Source organism: Maniola hyperantus, chromosome 20, assembly GCF_902806685.2.
Source record: "Maniola hyperantus chromosome 20, iAphHyp1.2, whole genome shotgun sequence".
Lineage (NCBI taxonomy): Eukaryota > Metazoa > Arthropoda > Insecta > Lepidoptera > Nymphalidae > Maniola > Maniola hyperantus.
Window position 1 is genome coordinate 3,013,182 of NC_048555.1, and position 17,824 is coordinate 3,031,005.

The 17,824-nt window shown below is 41.8% G+C and overlaps 2 protein-coding genes across 2 annotated transcripts in view; one reads left to right on the forward strand and one right to left on the reverse strand.

Moving 5' to 3' along the window:
* LOC117991552 (putative phosphatidate phosphatase) overlaps positions 1-17,824 on the forward strand; it is a 362,451-nt gene that overhangs the window by 154,529 nt on the left and 190,098 nt on the right. The window lies entirely within an intron of this gene.
* The window catches only part of LOC117991780 (mitochondrial potassium channel ATP-binding subunit), a 325,288-nt gene continuing 307,871 nt past the window's right edge, over positions 408-17,824 (reverse strand). Inside the window, exons 2-15 of the mRNA XM_034979384.2 lie at positions 16,643-16,767; positions 16,220-16,556; positions 15,507-15,662; positions 14,647-14,792; positions 13,971-14,046; positions 13,233-13,373; positions 12,491-12,675; positions 10,892-11,069; positions 9,924-10,043; positions 8,648-8,751; positions 6,981-7,155; positions 5,419-5,597; positions 1,683-1,830; positions 408-1,023 (exon numbers count right to left, since the gene is read on the reverse strand). Of these exons, the coding sequence (XP_034835275.1) occupies positions 925-1,023; positions 1,683-1,830; positions 5,419-5,597; positions 6,981-7,155; positions 8,648-8,751; positions 9,924-10,043; positions 10,892-11,069; positions 12,491-12,675; positions 13,233-13,373; positions 13,971-14,046; positions 14,647-14,792; positions 15,507-15,662; positions 16,220-16,556; positions 16,643-16,689 (2,091 nt within the window). The 5' untranslated portion in view covers positions 16,690-16,767 and the 3' untranslated portion in view covers positions 408-924. The remainder of the gene's footprint in view (positions 1,024-1,682; positions 1,831-5,418; positions 5,598-6,980; positions 7,156-8,647; positions 8,752-9,923; positions 10,044-10,891; positions 11,070-12,490; positions 12,676-13,232; positions 13,374-13,970; positions 14,047-14,646; positions 14,793-15,506; positions 15,663-16,219; positions 16,557-16,642; positions 16,768-17,824) is intronic.

Genomic DNA, 17,824 nt, shown 5'->3' on the forward strand with positions numbered 1-17,824 from the left:
TACCTGTGATGGCGTATGGCGCTGAGACGTGGACACTGACAGTAGGCCTTGTCCACAATTTCAAAGTCGCTCAGCGTGCTATGGAGCTCGGTTGGGTGTCTCTCTGAGGGACAAAATCCGCAACGAGGAAATCCGTCGGAGAACCAAAGTGACTGACATAGCCAGCTGAAGTGGCAGTGGGCAGGCCACGTCTGCCGCAGAACCGATGGCCGCTGGGGCAGACGTGTTCTGAAGTGGAGACCGCGTATCGGCAAGCGCAGTGTGGGACGACCTCCAACCCGCTGGACTGACGACCTTAAGAAGGTAGCGGGAAGTGGGTGGATGAGGAAGGCGGAGGATTGACCCAAGATTTAGAATCATCAAGTATATCTTAAGTAACAATTTATAATTACAAATAAAATACCATATTTATAACAAAAAAATATATTTATCACTTTCACCGACCACAAGTCACAATAAAATTAATAATATCTATTTTAACAATTACCATAAATAATTATATTACATCATCACAAGAGCCAATTTAATCTAAATATATTAAACGAAAAGGTGACTGACTGACTGACTGGATCTATCAACGCACAGCCTAAACTACTGGACGGATCGGGCTGAAATTTGGCATGCAGATCGCTATTATGACGTAGACATCCGCTAAGAAAGGATTTTTGAAAATTCAACCCCTGAAGGTCAATGTACAATATTTCCTGCCGGCTACTGCACCACAGCATCCAGGAGATCACCACGAAGGAAGATCGCCAAATTTCCGTGATTTTAGTTCTCCTGCCAGTTGTTAGGATCTAGTACCAACTATCCTTATTCACAGGGAGCATTATGAAAGGGATACCAATACAATAAATACTTACTTATCTCTAATTGCACTTAAGGAATTGAACTAATAACTTTGGCTAGCACATACAACTATCTTCATAACGACCTGGAGGAGTCTTGGGTCTCTTGGTCTTGCTGCTTTATGAGGTTCCAGTAATGACCCTTTAGCTTTTTTAGTTGATCATGTGTTCCCATCTGCAAAGAAATTTTAAATAATAGAATAATACCCGGCTGGGTTTGTTGTGGGCTCTTCTCAGACCTGGGCGCGTTTGGAACCCTCGTAGCTTTAGTTTTAAGTACGTATAAGTTATCACCACTATATCATATCATCTTACAAATAAAAATTTATGACAATCAGGAAGCGTAAAATTTTACCAATTCTGAATAAATTATTTGAGTTTGAGTTTGAGTTTGAATGTTTATTTGTTACTAGCTGATGCCCGCGACTTCGTTCGCGTGGATTTAGGTTTTTAAAATTCCGGGGCAACTTTGATTTTTCCGGGATAAAAATAGCCTATGTCACTCTTGTGCGTTGTCTCTGGCCTTGAGACCGACAAAACATCATATAGGTACATATGACAGAGACAACCCTCGACAAATCCGTAATGTCACTCTAAAGGCCATCTCATTTTATAGCCTCAATAGCTCAACCGGTAAAGGAGTGGACTGAAAACCGAAAGGTCGACGGTTTAAACCCCGCCCGTTGCACTATTGTCGTACCTACTCCTAGCACAAGCCTGACGCTTAGTTGGAGAGGAAAGGGGAATATAAGTCATTTAACATTGCTAATATTCTTTTTAAAAAGAAAAAAAAAAGGCGGATGTACATTACTTTCGGCCGCGTACTGTACATACCTCGACAATCTTCCCCTTGCTCAGGACGACGATAAGGTCCGCGTTCATCACAGTGGACAGTCGGTGCGCTATGACCAGCACCGTGCGGCCTTTTGACGCCGTTTCCAACGCAGTTTGTACCACCTTCTCACTGGCTGAGTCTAAGGCACTGAAATTGAATGAATGAATGAATGAATATTTATTTATTACTAAAAAAATTACATTTGACTTAAATGGAGTCCTGGCCCCTATACTAGGAGACCCCGTATCTTAGGGGCCAGTGCCTTCACATACATAGTGGTTTTACTTAAAATGAAATAATAACAAATACAAAGATTGTGTGTTTGAGTAAGTGGGTGTGTATGTGTGTGTGTGTTGTGTGTGTGTCTGTGTGTGTGTGTGTGTGTGTGTGTGTGTGTGTGTGTGTGTGTGTGTGTGTGTGTGTGAGAGTGTGAGTGAGTGTGTGTGTGTGTGTGAGTTGCTGTGTGTGCTAGTGAGCGTGTACGCGAGTGCCTGTGTCCGCTTTAAAATCAGTTGATATTTTGTGCAATGTATGTATTCAAAACCAATTACCAAAAAGTTTCGTAAAATACTCCTTCACAGCTGCTTGATGAGATTGTATTGTTTCTCTGGCCTATACAAGAACCAAACTTGAAAATTGGAATACAAAACAACTTTTTGCGTTTAAACTATCGTGAGTGATTTCCATTATATATGTCTCACACCCGGCTTTACTCACGTTTAATCGACGTTAACCCGACTAGTTTCGAACCCACTCGGGGTACTTTTTCACAGTGACTCAGTTCGCGCACGCGTCGCGGTTGAAACTGCGTCCCTGTTGAACCCCGAATGGGTTCTTAACTAGTCGGGCTAACGTCGACTAAACACGTGAGTAAAGCCGGATGTGAGACATGTAAAAACAACTTTGTTCGTACTTTTTGGTAAGTTTTTTCTTAGAACACTAATTATGTAATAATAACCAGTTTTTTGTTGATTCAACTTTACCTTGTGGCTTCATCCAGTATCATAACGGGGGGGTTCTTCAACACAGCTCGAGCGATGGCGATGCGTTGCTTCTGTCCACCGCTCAGAGACATGCCCCTTTCTCCGACCGTCGTATTGTAGCCTTCCGGGAAGCCCCGGATGACGTCATCTGCACTAGCTGGTTCAACTTTACCTTGTGGCTTCATCCAGTATCATAACGGGAGGGTTCTTCAACACAGCTCGAGCGATGGCGATGCGTTGCTTCTGTCCACCGCTCAGAGACATGCCCCTTTCTCCGACCGTCGTATTGTAGCCTTCCGGGAAGCCCCGGATGACGTCATCTGCACTAGCTGGTTCAACTTTACCTTGTGGCTTCATCCAGTATCATAACGGGAGGGTTCTTCAACACAGCTCGAGCGATGGCGATGCGTTGCTTCTGTCCACCGCTTAAAGACATGCCCCTTTCTCCGACCATCGTATTGTAGCCTTCCGGGAAGCCCCGGATGACGTCATCTGCATTAGTTGGTTCAACTTTACCTTGTGGCTTCATCCAGTATCATAACGGGGGGGTTCTTCAACACAGCTCGAGCGATGGCGATGCGTTGCTTCTGTCCACCGCTCAGAGACATGCCCCTTTCTCCGACCGTCGTATTGTAGCCTTCCGGGAAGCCCCGGATGACGTCATCTGCACTAGCTGGTTCAACTTTACCTTGTGGCTTCATCCAGTATCATAACGGGGGGGTTCTTCAACACAGCTCGAGCGATGGCGATGCGTTGCTTCTGTCCACCGCTCAGAGACATGCCCCTTTCTCCGACCGTCGTATTGTAGCCTTCCGGGAAGCCCCGGATGACGTCATCTGCACTAGCTGGTTCAACTTTACCTTGTGGCTTCATCCAGTATCATAACGGGGGGGTTCTTCAACACAGCTCGAGCGATGGCGATGCGTTGCTTCTGTCCACCGCTCAGAGACATGCCCCTTTCTCCGACCGTCGTATTGTAGCCTTCCGGGAAGCCCCGGATGACGTCATCTGCACTAGCTGGTTCAACTTTACCTTGTGGCTTCATCCAGTATCATAACGGGAGGGTTCTTCAACACAGCTCGAGCGATGGCGATGCGTTGCTTCTGTCCACCGCTTAAAGACATGCCCCTTTCTCCGACCATCGTATTGTAGCCTTCCGGGAAGCCCCGGATGACGTCATCTGCATTAGTTGGTTCAACTTTACCTTGTGGCTTCATCCAGTATCATAACGGGGGGGTTCTTCAACACAGCTCGAGCGATGGCGATGCGTTGCTTCTGTCCACCGCTCAGAGACATGCCCCTTTCTCCGACCGTCGTATTGTAGCCTTCCGGGAAGCCCCGGATGACGTCATCTGCACTAGCTGGTTCAACTTTACCTTGTGGCTTCATCCAGTATCATAACGGGGGGGTTCTTCAACACAGCTCGAGCGATGGCGATGCGTTGCTTCTGTCCACCGCTCAGAGACATGCCCCTTTCTCCGACCGTCGTATTGTAGCCTTCCGGGAAGCCCCGGATGACGTCATCTGCACTAGCTTGTTCAACTTTACCTTGTGGCTTCATCCAGTATCATAACGGGGGGGTTCTTCAACACAGCTCGAGCGATGGCGATGCGTTGCTTCTGTCCACCGCTCAGAGACATGCCCCTTTCTCCGACCGTCGTATTGTAGCCTTCCGGGAAGCCCCGGATGACGTCATCTGCACTAGCTGGTTCAACTTTACCTTGTGGCTTCATCCAGTATCATAACGGGGGGGTTCTTCAACACAGCTCGAGCGATGGCGATGCGTTGCTTCTGTCCACCGCTCAGAGACATGCCCCTTTCTCCGACCGTCGTATTGTAGCCTTCCGGGAAGCCCCGGATGACGTCATCTGCACTAGCTGGTTCAACTTTACCTTGTGGCTTCATCCAGTATCATAACGGGAGGGTTCTTCAACACAGCTCGAGCGATGGCGATGCGTTGCTTCTGTCCACCGCTTAAAGACATGCCCCTTTCTCCGACCATCGTATTGTAGCCTTCCGGGAAGCCCCGGATGACGTCATCTGCATTAGTTGGTTCAACTTTACCTTGTGGCTTCATCCAGTATCATAACGGGAGGGTTCTTCAACACAGCTCGAGCGATGGCGATGCGTTGCTTCTGTCCACCGCTCAGAGACATGCCCCTTTCTCCGACCGTCGTATTGTAGCCTTCCGGGAAGCCCCGGATGACGTCATCTGCACTAGCTGGTTCAACTTTACCTTGTGGCTTCATCCAGTATCATAACGGGAGGGTTCTTCAACACAGCTCGAGCGATGGCGATGCGTTGCTTCTGTCCACCGCTTAAAGACATGCCCCTTTCTCCGACCATCGTATTGTAGCCTTCCGGGAAGCCCCGGATGACGTCATCTGCATTAGTTGGTTCAACTTTACCTTGTGGCTTCATCCAGTATCATAACGGGAGGGTTCTTCAACACAGCTCGAGCGATGGCGATGCGTTGCTTCTGTCCACCGCTTAAAGACATGCCCCTTTCTCCGACCATCGTATTGTAGCCTTCCGGGAAGCCCCGGATGACGTCATCTGCACTAGCTGGTTCAACTTTACCTTGTGGCTTCATCCAGTATCATAACGGGAGGGTTCTTCAACACAGCTCGAGCGATGGCGATGCGTTGCTTCTGTCCACCGCTTAAAGACATGCCCCTTTCTCCGACCATCGTATTGTAGCCTTCCGGGAAGCCCCGGATGACGTCATCTGCATTAGTTGGTTCAACTTTACCTTGTGGCTTCATCCAGTATCATAACGGGAGGGTTCTTCAACACAGCTCGAGCGATGGCGATGCGTTGCTTCTGTCCACCGCTTAAAGACATGCCCCTTTCTCCGACCATCGTATTGTAGCCTTCCGGGAAGCCCCGAATGAAATCGTCTGCATTTGCTGTTTTTGCTGCTTCGTATACCTGGAAAAGAATATGTTAACCTATGATTTTAAGCTTATTTCGTGGTTTAACGACATATTTTAATATATATAACGGGTACATACCACGATTATTTTTGTTTTTATTTGTCGATATTTTTTTTAATTTATTTATAACAAGCGTAGGTACACCAAATATATACATTATTTTTCTCTCGCCAAACTGGTGAGCCAGTTTGTTGGCGAGCTGGCGCTCCTTAAAAATAACTAGAATCTACGTATTAAATGATATTCTAACTTATATTCTAACTTGTAAACTTATATTCTAACTTAAATACCTACTTAAACTCATAACACTAATCAATGCTCAGATTAAGGATTGGTCGCTGCAGCGAATTGAACGCTTCAGAGATCAATCCTTAATCTGAGGTAACAAACAAAATAAACTAAAATAAAATACAAATAATAATAATAAATTAAACAGTAAGGGGGTCCCTAAGGAAGTGTTCCTTTAACTTCTTCTTAAGCACCCCCTCACTGACCTTATTCTCTTCCCTTAACCAATCTATGCCGTTGTAAATTTTAGGTACCAAATATTCACTTAATCTTTCACCGTAGTAGTTACAGACTTTGGGTAACATGAATCTTGTCTACGAACCTCCAATCTGTTTATAGTCCAGGGACTGATCGCAGATAGAAGAGAAAGGGAGAAGAAAAAAAAGATGCAAATAGGAGTGAATTTTACACGCTCTTGAACTCTGCAACACTTTATGTATAATTTTTTTTCCGAAAAATAAAGAATTTGAACCTGCAAAAATTAATATATTTTTTTTCTAAAAAGAATATTAGCCATATTAAATGACTAATATTCCCCTTTCCTCTCCAACTAAGCGTCAGGCTTGTGCTAGGAGTAGGTGCGACAATAGTGCAACGGGCGGGATTTGAACCGTCGACCTTTCGGTTTTCAGTCCACTCCTATACCGGTTGAGCTATTGAGGCTCATATATTATACCCTAGCTGCGGTATGAAGTTCGGAAGTGCGAAAGGAAAAATAGAGAGAGCGCTATACTAACTTTATTCCGCGGATAAGTTAGTATAGCGCTCTCTCTGTTACGTACCCATACAAATGATAGAGCCAAACAGAAAGAGCGCTATACTAATTTTATTCCACGGATAAGTTAGTATACTCTCTGTTACGTACCCATACAAATGATAGAGCCAAACAGAAAGAGCGCTATACTAATTTTATTCCACGGATAAGTTAGTATACTCTCTGTTACGTACCCATACAAATGATAGAGCCAAACAGAAAGAGTGCTATAGTAACTTGTTTCCGCGGATAGGGTATAGAGATCCCCAAGGGGTGAGTAAATAAATATGTTTCGGCTTTTATCTATGTTTGATAGATATCCTGATAAATATTTACCTCAGCGTCACTCGCCTCCGGTCGGCCGTATCGTATATTTTCTTTAACATTAGTAGCGAATAGCACCGGCTCTTGACTGATGAGGCCCAACGTCCGGCCCCTCAACCAACGGCAATCAAACTCGCGCAAATCTATGCCGTCTATTGTCACTGACCCACCGTTCACGTCATAGAATCTGAAAACAAAAACCAGCCAAGTGCGAGTCAGACTCGCGCACCGAGGGTTCCGTACTACAGTCGTATTTTTTCGACATTTTCTAAATATATAAAAGAAAAAGGTGACTGACTGACTGATCTATCAACGCACAGCTCAAACTACTGGACGGATCGGGCTGAAATTTGGCATGCAGATAGCTGTTATGACGTAGGCTTCCGCTAAGAAAGGATTTTTGAAAATTCAACCCCTGAGGGGGTGAAATAGGGGTTTGAAATTTGTGTAGTTCACGCGGACGAAGTCGCGAGCACAAGCTAGTGGACGATAAATCAAAAACTATCACACTAATATTATAAAGGCGAAAGTTTGTATGTGTGTTGTGTGTGTGTGTATGTGTATGTTTGTTACTCCTTCACGCAAAAACTACTGGACGGATTTGGCTGAAATTTGGAATGAAAGATACATTATACCCTGGATTAACACATAGGCTACTTTTTATCCCGGAAAATCAAAGAGTTCCCGCAGGATTTTGAAAAACGTAAATCCACGCGGACGAAGTCGCGGGCATCAGCTAGTTATGCATAAAAATAAATAAAAATCTGTTTTAGAATGTACAAGTAAATCCCTTTCATATCACACCCCACTTGGTACAGTTTGAACTTTGAAAGTTTGTAGGGAACTTTGAAATTGAAAATACTAATATTTGTTCGCCAACTATACCTTCCTATGTTTATTTTTACCTTTATTTTAACCTTTCGCGTACTATAGCTTTTTAATGGACAATTTTTTTTTTAAATAGGTTCAGTAGTTTTACAGCTTCCTACAAACAAACTTACAGTACGCGGCAGAAAGTAATGTACATCGGCCTTTAGAATGACATTCCGGCTTTGTAGAGCGTTGCCTCTGTCACTCATACCCATAGAGCAGAAACAAAGAGGAGTTGGCCTAAGCAACTGTGCACTGTGATTTTCAACTAGATCCTGACGTCATCACTGTGGGCGGGGCCTTAGTTAGTATGCTGTCTGCGTTCGTCAGGTTCACATATAATGAGACTCGTATTATCGGTGTGTTTTCGCGTTTTTAAGAACAAAAGGATGAAGTGTTGTGTTTTATCGTGTCAAAGTTATTCAGACAGACGTTCTGATGCTATGAATGGTATCACATTTCATTTGTAAGTAATTTTATACGTAATTATTAAAATAGTTCTAGAAAATGACATCTAGTGTGAGATAGCTGAACTATGTAGTGACATCAATATATCGATGTTAGGTCGCTAAGCGAGTAGTTTTGCTACTAACCCGCAGATGGAAAACTGAGAAGTGGGCGGCGTTCCACAACCCCTCACCCCGCAAAATGTCACTCGATATTTCATAGGGAAATCTTAATACAACATCTCCTCTTTGTTTCTGCTCTATGCTCATACCTATATGACGTTTTGTCGGTCTCAACGACAGGGACAACGCTCTACAAATTTTCTATCTCCTTTGCTCTTTATAATATTAGTATAGATCTACCTTTCTAATAAAGCAGCAATCGTGGACTTTCCGTTGCCAGAAGTACCAACAATGGCGACAGTTTTGCCCGCTGGAATCTTCAAGTTGAAATTCTTTAGCACTATCTGAAAACATAAAGATTTGTATTAACTATAACATAGTGTGCTGTGTATATATATAGCCTAGTGGTTAGGACGTCCGCCTTCTAATCGGAGGTCTGGGGTTCGATCCCGGGCACGCACCTCTAACTTTTCGGGAGTTATGTGCGTTTTAATTAATTAAATATCACTTGCTTAACAGTGAAGGAAAACATCGTGAGGAAACCTGCATGCCTGAGAGTTCTCCATAATGTTCTCAAAGGTGTGTGAAGTCTACCAATCCGCACATGGCCAGCGTGGTAGACTATGGCCAAAACCCTTGTCACTCTGAGAGGAGACCCGTGCTCTGTAGTGAGCCGGCGATGGGTTGATCATGATGATGAAGATGATAACATAGTCGTCATTAGGGCCCGCCTATCAGAGCAGTGTAGAGCAATCTTTTTGATTGATTTGAACATAAACATAAGATTGAAATTGGTATAGGTACCAAAACAAATTACGGACAAGACTTTAAGAAAGCGCGACACGCCTGTGGGAGTCACACGCTGTCGCCTTTATGCTAATGTAAATAAAGGTTAGTTTCAGTTGCTAACAAGAAACATGCCGCGCCTCGGCTCTCTTATTCCTCTCTGCGTTAGTTAAACTTCTAAAGAAATATTAGATTGTTAAACGAGGGTGTAAGTTACCCATTTGCAACCGAGATATTCGTAGGCACAAGCGAAGCGAGCGCGTTATGGTTATATAATTTAAATTTTTGCGATACTAACGATAAGCGGCGACAGCTTAGTGGTTTAGACTCCTATTCGGAGTATCAGGGGTTCGATCCCGTACACGCGCCTCTAACTTTTCGGAGTTATGTTCGTTTTTATCAATTACTAGATGATGCCCGCAACTTTATCCGTGCGGATTTAGGTTTTTAAAAATCCCGTGGAAACTATTTGATTTTCCGGGATCAAAAATATCATATGCTCTTCCCCGGGATGCAAGCTATCTCTGTAATCGGTCAAACGGACAGATATACAGATGGGCAGACAGACAGACACATTTTCCTGCTTGCCAAAGAATGCCCCATAAGGTTCTCAAGTGTGTGAAGTCCGCACTTGGCCAACGTGGTGCATTATGGCCTAAACCCTTCTCATGCTCATAGGAAACCCGTGCTCAGTAGTGGGCCAGCGATGGGTTGAAATGATGATACTAACCGCTTCAGGCCGCGTCGGGTAAGCGAAGGTGACGTCCTTGAATTCTATGTCTCCATGGAACTCATGGTATTTGATTATTCTAGTGCCAGACGTGTCCATCTTTGGTTCTTTGTTGATGTACTGTTGAATGTACAACAATTTAGTAGGTACATAAATATTTAGGACATAAATATACACAGAAGAAATAATTTCGCCAAACAAGCTATAATACAATATGTTGTTTAAAATTATACTACTTATGCTTTGTAACCTACCTAAATACCTAATGTGCAATGAATATATATGTATATTGTATACATATAATATTATAAATATTTACAACAAGCACAAGCTTGACGCTTAGTTGGAGAGGAAAGGGGAATATTAGTCATTTAACATGGCTAATATTCTTATCATAAAAAAAAACTGTACGGGCAAATCTAGAAATAATAAAAACCAGGCAAGTGCAAGTCAGACTCGTACACGAAGGGTTCCGTACTTTCGTACAAGAAATATAACTTTTTTAAATATATATTTCATGGCGGCCATTTTGAATTTTTTATTGTTTGTTTTTTTTTATAGACTAGCGCTTGGCTGCAATCAGACCTGGTGGCAAGTGATGATGGTCAAGAGAAGATGCCTATTCGCTCTGTACCCATATTTGTTATATTGTTATAGCCCGCAATAGAAATAAATACACATTCTGTGGAAATTTCAACCCTCTGCCTATTACGGTTCACGAGATACAGCTCGCTGACAGACAGGCGGACGGACTGACAGCGGAGGCTTAGTAATAGTGTCCCGTTGGCAGTGGCGTGCAGCTCATAGAGGCATAAAAGCACTGCTTACCCAAGAAATAGTTACCCTAGTTGAAATAGCTTAGTGCTCAATGTAAGTAGATACCTTCCTAACTACTGCTTATCCTGGCTTGGAACCCTGTGCACGCCACTGCCCGTCGGCACCCTTCGGGTACGGAACCATAATATTACCTCAAAAACTCGGCCTCCAGCACTAAGTCCTTTAACGACAGACCCGAACAACAGCGACAGTTGGGCGACCGATCGCTGGACTGTCTGTGCGTTTACCAGAAATGCCATGACGTCACCGGCGGTCATCTGACCCGTCGACATCAGGTGACCGCCTAGAAACATTGTCGCTAGAACCATACTACAAAAATAAGAAAAAGGTTTAATTATTTTTAAGTACAGACAAATCTATCTATATAAAAGAAAAAGCTGACTGACTGATCTATCAACGCACAGCTCAAACTACTGGACGGATCGGGCTGAAATTTGGCATGAAGATAGCTATTATTACGTAGGCATCCGCTAAGAAAGGATTTTTGAAAATTCAACCCCCAAGGGGGTGAAATAGGGGTTTGAAATTTGTGTAGTCCACGCGGACGAAGTCGCGAGCATAAGCTCAAACTACTGGATCGGGCTGAAATTTCGCATGCAGATAGCTATTATGACATAGGCGTCCGCTAAGAAAGGATTTTTGGGATTTTTGGGAAAGGATTTTTTCCAACCCCTAAGGATGAGAAGTCGCGAGCATACCTAAGGTAGTTAGAATTTAAATCTATTAAAATTGCGTGAGGAATTAATTCCGGAGTGCGCGCACTTCTATAGTTCACAGATTTTGCGGGGAAAAAACGTACGGAAATTTACCGTGGTGCGTGCTAGCTTTTGCCTTTGTCATTCTAAGAGGAAACCCGTGCTCAACAGTGGGTCGGCAGTGGGCTGATGATAATGATGATGATCCATTCTGAATGGAGATATGGACACTCAGGGTAAAATCTATAGAGCGCACTCTGACTTTGCTTAGACTTAAGGCAGAGTTAAAACAAGACAGACGTATATATCTCACGTAAATCTGTCTCGTTTTAACTGAAACTTAAGTCTAAGCAAAGTCGAAGTACGCTCTATAGATCTCAGCTTCAGTTATTAACCGACTTCCAAAAAGGAGGTGGTTCTCAATTCGGCCCATTTTTTTTAAAATGTATGTACATCGATTTTGTCCAGGTTTCTGGACCGATTTGCAAAATTTTTTTTAATCAACAGAGGATGTTAAGGTGGTGGTCCCATTTTAATTTCTGGATCCAACTCCTCAATGCTGATGCTGCGAGGTACTGAACTCCTAAGCCGTGGGGATTCGGGAATTTCTGATGGTGAATTGATATTTTTAGGTATCAAGCATTGGGACCGATTCTCTTGTACACAATCTCTAAACTAAACTACATTAACAGGTCTAAATCTAGTGCTATCCTTTTCCGCAAGCAACATTATGAAAGGGATAGCAATAGATTTAGATGTGCCATTTTAGTTTAGTTTAGAGATTGTGTACAACGGAATTAGCCACAATGACTACTTACACTAAAAAGCTTAAAATAAAATAAAATAAAATAAAACCGACTATGTATGAATGAAGTCGGGCGAGCATAAAAGAATCTAGAAATGAAAACGTGTAGCTCGCCCGACTTCAACATATATACCTACACATGTAGAAACTAGAAACAAAAGTTATTTTTTAATTTGTAGTGGTTTTGGAAGTCGGTTTTTTAATAAAAAATTTTAGAAATACACACTCACCCATTCAAAAAGAGATTGGTCCCTGCTTGAAACATCCCAACTCCTAATCCAAGCTCCATACTAAGATCTGCAGCCATATTACACTCTTCAGCAAACATTTCTGCTTCATTCTCTTCGCCAGCGAACGCTCGCACAGTTCTAACGTTTGCTATCGCTTCTTCTGCGACTAGAGTGGCTTTTTCTATCTGAGAAAGAATATTTTGGGTTATAGATATCTCGAATTTAAATAAAAGTATGAAATATAAGTAATTTGGAGTGTAAAGTTTAAAATATATCCCTAAAATACATTTTAGAAGTCAATTAAATAAGGTCGCTAAGTTTAATTTTGAGAAAGTAAATAAAAGTTTTAAATCTTTAAGGTATCCCATAAGGTCTCCCTAAAGGTGCGATAGGCACGGGTCTAATCTCATTATGAGAAGAGTTTATACCATAGTCTACCACGCTGGCCAAATGCGGTCTGGCAGACTTCACCCTCTTTTGAAAACATTATGGAAAACTGCCAGGCACGCAGATTTCTTCACGATGTTTTCCTACAGCGTTAAAGCAGTGACAGGTCAAGATGGCAATCGGGGAGGGAATGCCACGCACGCCCGCACTGCTCCCGCACTTACCCGGTGCGTGCGAGCGCGAGTGACTTGCCCCCCAATTGCTATCTCAACCTGCCGCGTACAATAAGTGTTTTGTTTTTGTGACAACATTGGTAAATGATTGATTGATGATTCTTTCTTTCTTTCAATATTACCTGAGCCTGTGCTTCTCTAGAAAGCTTCCTCAACAGCGAGCCAATGAAGGTGCCTCCAATAACAACGGACGGCACACATACCAGTGTCAAGCTAGTTAGATGCGGAGATATGACCAGCAAACTCACCGCTGAACCCACTACCTGAAATATTTTAAACAAAATATAGGACACTAGCTTATCCTCGCGACTTCGGCCGCGTGGACTATATAAACAAACCCCTATTTTACCCCCTTAGTGGTGGAATTTTCAAAAATCCTTTAGCGAGCGTCTAAGTCATAATAGCTATCTGCATGCCAAATTTCCGTCTGTCCAGTAGTTTGAGCTGTGCGTTGATAGATCAGTCAGTCAGTCAGTCAGCTTTTTCTTTTATATACATAATATTTAGATAGTAAAAACTAATTTAACTTAAACAACACATGCGTGTAAACTCAAAAGTCAAACTCAACTCAAGTCAACAGCAAAGATTTATTTGATGATTGAAGAGTTTTATAAGTCCCGCAAATTGCTAATGCGCGTGATCGCCATTTTAGTCTTAGTTTTAAAGGTCTTCCGGGATGGTCAGGATTGACGTCAGGTCAGGTTTTAGTGACGTCAGCACTAGACTGAAGTTTTGAGCTGATGGTATATTTTTATTTCGGCTGTCATCAAAATGACATCATTTCGATGTCATGAGACATGGTTCCAGCGTAATAGCAATTTGCGGGACTGATACCTACAAACAATTTTATTCCTAGTCACCTGTGTTATTGCTCGTAAGCCACCTGATATAGTTTGCTTGAAAGAACTTTTAAAGTCTTGTACATCTACAGTTATCCTGAAACAGGGATAAGATATTCCAAATTTAATAAGCAGTGAGTGACTTTCGCCTCATTCGGAAATCGGGGGTTCGATCCCGGGCATGCACCTCTAACTTTTCGTAGTTATGTGTGTTTTAAGTAATTAAATATCACTTGTTTTAACGTCATAAACATGCATGCCTGAGACTTCTCCATAATGTGCTCAAAGGTGTGAGGCCAGCGTAACCATACTCATTTTGAGAGGAGAACCATGCTCTGTAGTGAGCCGGTCATATTGATCATGATGATGATGAGTCACCATATTTGCTCTATGTGTCAACTGACAAGTCAAAAGTATGGTTTAACCTTGGATTCAGGACTAAAATGGTACTTCTGATATGACAGTGTGGTGCGGTGACCAAACGCCTAAATTGGACCGCCCGAATGGGTCCGGCCGGGTGAAAATCATCATGCCTCTCACTTTTCCCATACAATGCTAGGTGAAAAGCAAACAGCTAAACCCACGTGCGCCAGCAACTTCAGTCGAGCGTACTCCGAGTACGCTGGACTGTACGGGCACAAGTACGGTACTTGTGCCCTTAACAACAAACATAATGTTTGAAATTCTATAAATATACCTATTTACAAGTTCCCCAGTTCTCTCCTGGTCAAAAAACGCCATATCCTGTTGCAGTATTGATACAAATAGGTCTTGTTTCATTTGTGCTGCAACTCGCTCCCCTACTTGAGCTAGTAAGTGTATGTAGAAGAATGTAAAGATTGCCTGGAAAACGTAAACATACATTAAAGGTTCCGTAACTCAAAAGGAAAAAAGGAAGGACCCTTATAGGATCACTTCTTTGTCCGTCTATCAAGACCTGTAAGGAATCGAAACCTATAGGGTACTTCCCATTGACCTAGAATCATGAAATTTGGCTGGTAGCAATGCCTTATAGCCAGTTATAACACAAATAAAGGGAAAAATCAGAAAACTGTGAATTTGTGGTTACATCACAAAAAAAAATGTGTTATATTTTGTACTATGGTATAGAACCTATTGAGTGCAACTCCAACTTGCACTTGACAGGTTTTTGCATTCATATCACCAATTTTTAACATATTATAAATGTGAAAGTGTGTCTGTCTGTGTATCTATTACGATTTTATGGCCATCTGTTTAACCAGTTTTAAGGATGTACACATAAATAAAATACATTTTGTACAATTTCATTCAGTATTTGACTATATTAAAAATAAATTATTTCTCAGTGATTATTAAACAGAGGGTCTTCCAAAATACGTTAAATTCAAGTCCTTTGTTAGTTTCAAGTAAAATAACCATTTCAAATTATCGATTGAACTAAAAAAGTACGTAATTATGATGTCACGTCACATTCCAGTATTTCATAGAATCTCGCATACTAAGCGCGCGTTTTGACGTTTGATAAAAAGATACTGATTTGACTAGTTGTCAAATACCATATTGATGTCAACAAACCTGTCCTATATACAATGAAATCATTTTGAGCGCAGGCAACTTTATCTCCTCAATGAAGTCAGCATTGGGGTTGTTTCTCATACCAGCTAGAATATTCACTATGACACCCAACATCGCTGGAATGTAGACATTCAGGAATGCCACTGCTAGGGCTGACTGGAATGAAATAGAAAAGATTTATAGCCAAGTGTATAATATTTTAGTAGTGGTTTATGATTGATCTGGCTCGATTGCGGTAGAATGACAGCTACAATGTCACGATCACAATTGGCTCTGATTGGTTGACGCTCGCTCACTATTGGCTACAATGCATTGTTGCACCAAGAATCGCACAAAGTAAGCCCATCGCAACAATCGAGATTGTAATAATGATTGATGCAGGTTTTACGAAATCGACCTACAGCTTATCATATGAATGAAAATCACTTGGAGAAATAGGTAAAATGGACTTCCACTGAACACAGGTCTCCTCTCGCAATGAGAAAAGCTTAGGAAATAGCGCGCCACACTGGCCAAAGTGTGGTTTGGCAAGTTTCACAAAACTTTAAGAACATTATGGAAAACTCTCAGGCATACATGTTTTCTTACACTGTTAAAGCAAATGATATTTATTTCTATACATTTTTGTTTCTTCACTAATGACTGTCTACACACATTTTTTTTCTAATTTTAAATGACAAAGAAATATATTATGACATTAAATTATTACTTACAGCAACAGCAGCAGCCAAGAGCCATTTATGTGGTAGCAGGTACTCCCAAAACCGCTTCCAATCAAACTTTGCACTGTCTTCATTAATATTTGGTCTACGCTGTATAACTCTAGAGGGCACGGCTTTACAATATACAGTATTATTATACAACAAACGAGCAGCTAACCCTAAACTGAAGCCGGAGCACAGCTTCCATGGGCTACAGAGTAATAATAATCCTTTTGAAACACCATTTTCAGCTGAATTTTTCACATTTGATACATACTGTTTCACCGCTTGAGACGGCTTGTTTTTCACCAAATTAATAAAGTAACCATTACTTTTAACCGTAAGTAACCTGAAAACATTGTTACAACAGTATTATTTCCTCTTTAAACAGGATAAATAACAAATATTATCACGTAATAGGTTAGGAAGACAAACCTTTGTCGTATAATGTTACAAGAACTCGCGTGTAGTAAATGCCACATTTTTTTGGTTCTAGTTATTACGAATGGTGAATAGATATAGTAATTTTCATGATTTTATTGATAAAACGAAAGTTTTCGCTGAAAATGAATTTGATTACGCTATTGACCTAACTGTGAGTATCAAATACCAATTGACACATCTGTCAAACGTCAATGCCACACAAATGGATGTCAAAACTGTTCGGGTACTCGTATCGTGAAATATTATTTGATATTAAAAAATCGGTCAAGAGCGAGTCAGACTCGCACAGGAAGGGTTCCGTGCCATCGTACAAGAAATAACGCTTTTATTTATTTTAATTATTCCTTTTGAAGTACGGAACCCTAAAAATAGGCCGTGAAAAGGTAACAGATAGGTAGATAGACTAGATTTATAATATAAATGCCTACCTAAAGAGTTTTTCGTATTTATATCAAAAATTTCGCACTCGCTTCGCTCGCGCTGTTATTCTATGGTGAATGCCCACAACTTCGCCTACATAGATTCCTTCAACCTATCAAGTATGTAATAAAAGTTGCAACTAGTAAGTACCTATGTTTCTCATTCGTTAGTAGATACCTACATAGAGGGCAGAGGCACTCCGAAACCCACAAACTTATTAAAATCAATAAACTAATATCAGTTTAATTTCAATAGAAATAAATTGTGTTGACTAACTACAGTATTCGGGACGCATCCCGAACGGTCGCGGTGATTAAACCTAACCACCCTTTATTGTAATGCCCTAATCCTTTCCGACCCCCGATAACCCTCCGTTACGAATGGGCTCTACAAATCGCTGTAAAGACCCGGCTATAAAATGTATAACGGGTGAAATGGAACTACTCACGCGCCATTTTAATTTTTTTGTGACAAATTTCATGTCCAAAGTACGATTTTAGTCCTTATTTTAAATGTAAACCGTACCTACTTCTGATATGACATTTGACCCATAGAGTTAAAATGGCGCGTGAGGAATCATTTTTAGGGTTCCGTTTTTCCTTTTGAGGTACGGAACCCTAAAAATGACTATATGATCACTTTGGTGTTTGTCTGTCTGTTTGTCTGTCTGTCAAGACACCTATAGGGTAGGTACTTCCCGTTGACCTAGAATCATGAAATTTGGCAGGTAGGTACATCTTATAGCTGACATTT